Genomic DNA, 8004 nt, shown 5'->3' with positions numbered 1-8004 from the left:
AATGAATAGAGTTGTTGCTTCAAGAGTTGCCTATGAGCCAAAGATTTCGTCATATACAATGACTCCAACTTTGCCCACATCGATGCCGCGGTAGCTTCTCTCGCGACATCCCTTAAGACCTTCTCTCCGAGACATAAGACAATGGCACTCTTTGCCTTGTTTACCATCTCACGCTTCTCCTCTTGTGTCAAGGTTGCCGGCATCGCCGCTTCACCCTTCAATGCTTCTACACACTTTTGTTGTGTCAAAACCACTTGCATCTTAACCTTCCACAACCTGAAATCATTACTTCCGGTGAACTTCTCGATGTCCCACTTTGACCCCATGATACCAACTATCAATCACGCCTATGCCCCACGGTGGGCGCCAATTGTTGTGAATCTGGTTCTACAAAGAAACCTTCACACCAATGAAATAAACAATGATGTGTGGAGCAAGTGATAGTGGTAATCTATGAGAACAAATGGTCTTCAAGCTAACAACAACAAAACAGTCCTAGACTAGTGTAAAGCAAAACCACACAAGAGATTCCAAAGCACAAACAAGATAAGCGGTAAAAGGAAAGAACAAAACACCGAGAAGATTGTTGACCCAGTTCAGCCAATATGGCATAATCTGGGGGAGAGAGCAGCTCTCCAATCCAATATGAGAAAGTGTTACAAAAGGTTACAAGACTCTAGCTTTCAAGCTTTACACATGAACAAACCCTAGATTCTACCCTTTGGTATTTTCCCACTCTCACACTATGAACCCTAAACCCCAAGGTGATTACAATGTTTTTCCCAACCTAAGAGACACTCTCATCAAAGGCACACACCCCATAGGATCCCCTCTTTGATCTCCAAGATTTTCTCTCTTAAGCTCTCTTAAGGTTGTCTTCAAAAAAGCACAAGAACACAATATATACTAGTCTTCCCCTGAAGAAATCGTGCCACGATTTCCCTAGATCGTGTCACGATCTGCAACGGTTCCCAGGTTGACCAGTCCTTATCAGTGATACTTAACCAGCAAGTTTCTGAATCGTGTCACGATTTCCCAAGATCGTGCCACGATTTTGCATCCAGCAAACTTGGCTCACGGCATCTCAAATCGTGTCACGATTCCAAAATCGTGTCACGATTTCTCTGTTCTTCCAGACCACAAATTTGAAGCCAATTTTAACAGGTTCTAAGACAGGAAGTTGATCACTTGTTAGAGAGATATAATTGGTAGTGATAGGTTGTGGCAAAGGCCTAATTTCCCAATCATCATTAACAGTTTCTGCTGCATGGGAGCTATCACAAACATCCTTCAGTGGAGAAAATGAATTATGAAGAGCCAATGAAGGATCCTCATTCTGATCTTGAATAATGTCATGTGAAGCACATGCATTTGCTTTTCAAAAAGATGCTCTGTTGGATTCGTGATGTAGTTCATTTATACAATATTGAGAAATAATTCATCTTGCCTTCACCTAATACCTTAAACTTTTGACATATTTGTTCACGAAATATGGTATCACATTCACAGGCTTTGATCAAGTGGTGTAGAGTTTGATTCTTGCTGTTTAGTTTCCATTCTTCAATGGTTGTAGTTCCAGGGATTTTTGTTGAGATATAATATAAAAACCATTTACGTGTTTTCCACCTACAATAGCTCAAGCTTTTTGAATTGATGATTCACGACAAAGCTCATCTGAGCTGAGTTCGCTTGGACAGCTAAAAAAATAGACAATTTAATTAAAAAAAAATTATGTAAATGAGAAAATTATACTCATGTGCTTAGCTTGTTCGTTTCGTGTTTCTTTTGTATAGAGTTTGTAACGGTTTTCTTCTTTGTTGTTATTTCCGGTTCAAGTTTGATTGAAGCAAGATGGAAAAAGTGTTTCTTGTTTTGGCATTTTTACTTGCATTTCCATCGAACGCTTTGTTTGCACCGACTCCAACTACAAGCTGCAGATCGATCATGAATGATATGATGGTTGAATGTCTTCCATATTTTGTGGATCACAACAATAATTCTCAACCATGTTGCTCTGCTTTTGAATCTGTTGCAGCAACTGCTTCTGGCTGCATTTGTGATATTCATATGGATATCAACAATTTTCCGATGAATGTCACAAAGATGATGAAGCTGCCTGCTGTTTGTGGACTCTCACTCCCTTGTCACTGTAAATGTTTAATTTTATTCACTTCTAACTTCTTTATATGTTCATAATTATGTTTACACTGTTTGATACTAATAATAACGTTAACTCATTTTCATGATACAGTGGATGCTAGTGCTGCTCCATCCTCAGGTATGTAAATTATGCATTTGTTTTATCTAATTTTTTAGTGAGAAATCAACCATATAATTTGGGTCTATGTAGCACTGACATTTTTGATCGAAGGCATGTCATACCTGGTGTATGACACATGTCAGTTTCCGATTGCATTAAACTATGTCATTTTTCAAAACAAAGAAAAATCGGTGTTAACGTCTGTTTGTGTCGTGTTTGGTGTTCGTGCTTCATAGATTTGTGTTACGTACATGCAGTTTTCAATCGTAGTTTAATTGTTGTTGCATGAACGTTGTTTTTTAGCTTATACTTGAATTAATAGAAATAAATGGAGCTATTGAATTATATTATTATTTTGGTTTCGAAAAGTTTAGAAGTGAGACTCACATACTCTAAGAGGAGAAGAGTGGTATTGTAGATTTAAGATCTCACACATCAAATGTCCCTGCAACCTTTTATCATCTCACAGTTACAAGATTGAAAGTTTTTAGTTTAAAAATTAATAGAATTGGATAAAATACGATGATTGTTCCTTTTACTTTTCCTTCAGTTTTAGATGCACAGTAAGAAATGGCATTGTTGAGGTCCTCAACAATTGAGGTTGATACCAAAAAGTCAATGAAAAGAACACATCTTAATGATACCAGAAGGGGACGTAGCATTTTTGTTGCTCATCCCATCCTATCATTCAAATTGAATTTATCCCATTCCACTATAGTCTATATTGCATATATGGGTTTCAATGCTTTTAATGAAATGTAATTTTCAGCTACTAGCAAATTTTATCTTGCTTTAAAGTTAGTACTTTGCACTAATTATGGTTCCAATAGAGTCAAAATCTGATAATTTGTTAATGTATTTATTATATTCAATTACATTTCCAAGAATTTATGGTGGTTATGTGACATTGCAGTTGATGCACCTGAGTCATATGCTTTTGAGAATTTGATTTCAAGCTCATCACAGTCTCCTTCACAGAGTAGCCCAAAGCCACAGCCCAATCATGCTCCAAGTTCCCCAGCATCGGTACCAGTTCAAGTGGCAGATAATCCCGGATCGTTTTACCCTTTTTCTTTTGGGTTTCTTGCGATGATAATATTCATATTGTTTTTTAAAGTAGATGAAGATGAAATAGCTCACCCAAATTAAATAATCACTCAATTGATCAATGATTGTAATGTGGATCTATATGATAAATGAGATAATGACTACCGTATGACTATGAAGTACGGATACGATGCAGAATATCAGATACAATACGTATCTGATACGGTGATATGTGTAAGATAGGTATATAGAAGTTAAAATAAAGTTGTAAACATTAGTTAAAATATTTATACTCAAATTAGAACACAAACTCAAGAGAAGTGGTGAATTTCAAACTAAATTCAATATTTTGCCTAATTAAAATAAAATGGAAATTTACATAAACCAAACTCAGAATTAGAAGAGATGTTGCTACATTCAGTGGCGGAGCCACGTTCACCTCAGGGGATGCACATGCACCCCCTCCCATTTATAATTTTGCACCTACTATACTGTTATATTTTTATGTTGAATCCCCTAAGTTTTCTATTTTGCACCTCCTTTGCATCTGACTTTGAAATTTGTTCGTAGATTTAGGCATGCATCTTTTTTCTATTAGATTTATTTATGTGCTGGCCTGCTGGAACCCATCATTAGTTATTACCGATGCAATTCAGCTTTTCTTGTTGACTATATTTACCTTCTTCTTATTATTATATTATAATAATTATTTACTAAAATACCAAGAATGAATCTCTGCTATTGAATTTAACAAGATATACCACCAAGCCCATACGAATCATATTGGTTGATGCGCGCAAGTGTTATTTATAACTCATATTTCATAAAAAAAAAAAAATCTTATACCAATCTCATTTTTATTACCTTGTTAAAAAACTTTTTCTTTTCTAAATTATTATTGATGATATTACTTTTCTATATTATTGGTGATTGATGATATTACTTTTCTAAATGTTAAATGGTAAATATTAGAATTTGTGTAAGAAATTTACAAAATTTATATGTTAATATAACAACTTTTGAAGTTAGCCATGATCATTTTTATGTTATGAAGATTGTGAAGACTATGTTGCGTAATCAAATGGAGGCAATGGGATGTATTACACCACCAAAAAAAAATATGGAGGCAATGGATGACCGATTATTATCTCATGACTTATATTGAGAGATGTGTTTGATAACATGAATAATAGGTTGATAAACCGCATTTGGGACTAAAAAAAAAATCGATAAACCACATAATGAAAAATTGTATAATATGTTTTTAATTTTGATTACAATTTTTTTTTGAGAAGGATTACAATTTTAAACCAGTTAGTAGAGACAATGTATAATATATGTAAGGTCCGGGGTTCGAACTCCAACCACCACAAAAAAAAAAAAAAAAAAAACATTTAAATTCGTCGCTTGAACCCCTGGTCCAGAGTCCTGGCAACGCCACTGGCTACATTGTGTTGCTTCTGAGTTCCGCCTTTTGATGACTGGTTTGGATCAAGGAGTACTCTACAACCCTTTCCTTCAAAGCTAGATACCCTAGTAGTGAGTAGTGGCTAATGAGTTTGTTTGTATCCTCTATTGATGCATTCCTAATCAATACTTTTCTCCTTTATACTCTACAAAAAGCGGTGATATTATTGGAACAAATTATCGTAATAGATTGGTGAAGTATAATAATGAAGGACAGTTGTATCACACCTCACCTGCATAATTCTGCAGCAACCATACCATGACACTACCGTCCTTGATTGAACCAACTTCAAATTTAACTATACTTTCTCAACCACCAATACACTCCCCACACACTACTCCTTCAAAGTCCAAATTACTCAATACACTGGTCTATTGTTATCACAACTGAGTTTGAATCTTGTCTAATGAACTGCTGCTCCCATCTATAATTCCTAGTGCCACACTCATTTGATATTAACGATAAATCAAAGACGGTTTAGCTCCCACCGGTACAAACTAGGAAGGATTTGTTAAGACTATTTCTTTGTCAATGAATCCTCTTCCCCAGTCCAATGGCAATTTACAGTAACCATTTGTTTCTTACCTTTTGTAGTGTATGCATTTTGATTTCAAAATATAATGGTGAAACTTATATTCATATATTGATAAGGGGAGATCTTTTCTTAAGTTTTGTCAAATTACCTAAAATTAGATTTCTTTTAACAGTGATATTTTTCATCAAAATTTACTTTCTTCTCAATGTTTCTCGTACGAGATTGTCATATCTGTTGAAAGTGGTGCAATTGGAGAAATTCTTGATGGTACAATGCTACCTGCACTTGTGGATAATTTGATCGAGTTGGATGCAAGTTTGTTAAGCCCCTGTCACATTTTCAGTCAAAGTAATGCTGGGACCTTTAACCATTAAATTAATTCTACCTGTCTTGGTGGTAGGTTGAAATTTGACGGGATGGTAAAACGCAGGAGGATTCCCAATGCATATTTGAGATGGAGTTAGAAGACATTGCTGAATTTGCAGACGATGATGACAAATATTATAGTGTTGTATTCGTATGATGAAGTGTTATTTTGAAAATTAAAAAGATGCTCTGTTGGATTCGTGATGTAGTTCATTTATACAATATTGAGAAATAATTCATCTTGCCTTCACCTAATACCTTAAACTTTTGACATATTTGTTCACGAAATATGGTATCACATTCACAGGCTTTGATCAAGTGGTGTAGAGTTTGATTCTTGCTGTTTAGTTTCCATTCTTCAATGGTTGTAGTTCTAGGGATTTTTGTTGAGATATACTATAGAAACCATTTACGTGTTTTCCACCTACAATAGCTCAAGCTTTTTGAATTGATGATTCACGACAAAGCTCATCTGAGCTGAGTTCGCTTGGACAGCTAAAAAAATATAGACAATTTAATTAAAAAAAATTATGTAAATGAGAAAATTATACTCATGTGCTTAGCTTGTTGAATTGATGATTCAAGACAAAGTTCATCTGAGTTGAAAGTTTGCTTTGACAGCCAAAAAATTAGGCAATTTAATTAAATTTTTTGTATAAAGGAGAAAATTATACTCCCGTGCTTGGCTTCTGTTGTGTTGTGACCGGAAATGATTATGTGGCGCAATCAATTCAAGCACCTAATACAGTTAGCAATCATGAACAGATGGCCTAATAAGCCGATAATGAAATTTGGGTGGACTTTGAATTTTATATATTGTTGGTAGATTTGTGATGATGATTATTCATAATTAATTTATTAAAAAACAAATAGATTAGTTCCATAACTATCCATTGAAAAATAAATAAATTAAATTTTGACAAACATATAAAATTAATGAGATCATGAGTTTTAATACACTACAAAAAAAAATCAAGAGTTTTAATAAGGACGATTATGAAATTTTATTATATTTTTAACGAAATTTTTATCCGTAATTAATTTTTCAAAAAACAAATAAATTGGTTCCATAGTTATCCGTGAAAATTGGTTACACTGAATTAGTTTCATATTATCCGTGAAAATTGGTTACACTAAGGGGGTGTATTGCATTAGAATTTTAAAGGACAATTTTTGTTTAAAAGGTCTTAAGAATTTTAAAAGACTTTGCATGATTTTAATGGATTTCAACGGATTTACATCATAAGATTTTAAAGGATTTGAAAAGATTTTATGGATTTTATAAGATTTCAAAAGATTTTAAGGATTCACTGGAAAGAAATGATTATAACACACTCTTTTACAATATTCTCAATACAAACTCTTTTTTTTTTTTTTTTTTTTTTACGAAACCGTTAGACAATACAAACTCTTTTACATCATAAGATTTTCAGATTTGAAATTATTGTATCAATTTTTAAGAAAAATTCAAAATGACCCGTGGATTAAAAAATATTATAAATCTATAATATCAAATTGCCTAATAATAATAAAAAAAATGTCTTATCCCATAAGTGTAGCTCTGTTGGTAACTATCAGGGATAACTTCTGCAGAGGTTGGGGTTCAAACCCCGAATTCCCCACTTCTCCACACATATAATGTGTGTGAATCTAGCCACTATTACTAGGCAAAAAAAATTAATAATAAAAATGCCTTAAAAAAATAATGGCCACTTAACAGTAATAGACATATAATTGTACCAAAAAAACAAAAGTAATAGGCATATAACAACAACAAAACAATCTGCTAAAAAAATAAATGATAATGAGAATAAATTAGTAGAAAAAAATGACTTGAACAAAACTTCAGTAAAATCACCGAATTATTTTAATACTTGAAATAGTCTCTATAAAACTATAGCAAAATCACTTGAAATGAATTCCGTTTATTACGTATTTTCTGTAACACTTGAAATTCTGTTTGTTACGTATTTTTTCTGTAATACTTGAAATGTAATAATATGGAACGTGCACAGGAACAATATTTTTTTTTTACTGGAAGCATGAACAACAACGTTGTGACCGGAGAAACAACTTCCGTAAAAAAGAAAATAACGAGAAGCAAAAAAGTCTCAAGGCTATGTGTGGGAGACAAAAAAGTCTCAAGGCTAGGTGTGAGATTGTTGGTAGATACATTTTACACTAAAAAGTTTCATAAAATCCATTACTCACAACAATCCATTAAAATCCTTAGAATTTTGAATACCAATAGACAATTTTTAAGTTGTGTAAAATCTCAATTGAATACCTCTGGATTTTATTGGACTCATTAAAAAATCCTGAAAATCC

At 33.4% G+C, this 8004-nt stretch overlaps 1 protein-coding gene across 1 annotated transcript; it reads left to right on the top strand.

Moving 5' to 3' along the window:
* Positions 1-1833: 1833 nt before the first annotated feature.
* Positions 1834-3544, top strand: LOC25493861 (non-specific lipid transfer protein GPI-anchored 31). The gene is made up of 3 exons (XM_024780780.2): positions 1834-2149; positions 2252-2278; positions 3174-3544. Exons 1-3 carry the CDS (start codon positions 1852-1854, stop codon positions 3407-3409), a joined length of 561 nt encoding a protein of 186 aa, XP_024636548.2. The 5' UTR covers positions 1834-1851; the 3' UTR covers positions 3410-3544.
* Positions 3545-8004: the final 4460 nt, after the last annotated feature.

This window comes from Medicago truncatula, chromosome 4 (assembly GCF_003473485.1).
Source record: "Medicago truncatula cultivar Jemalong A17 chromosome 4, MtrunA17r5.0-ANR, whole genome shotgun sequence".
Taxonomy (NCBI): domain Eukaryota; kingdom Viridiplantae; phylum Streptophyta; class Magnoliopsida; order Fabales; family Fabaceae; genus Medicago; species Medicago truncatula.
This window is presented reverse-complemented; position numbering and strand designations above follow the sequence as displayed.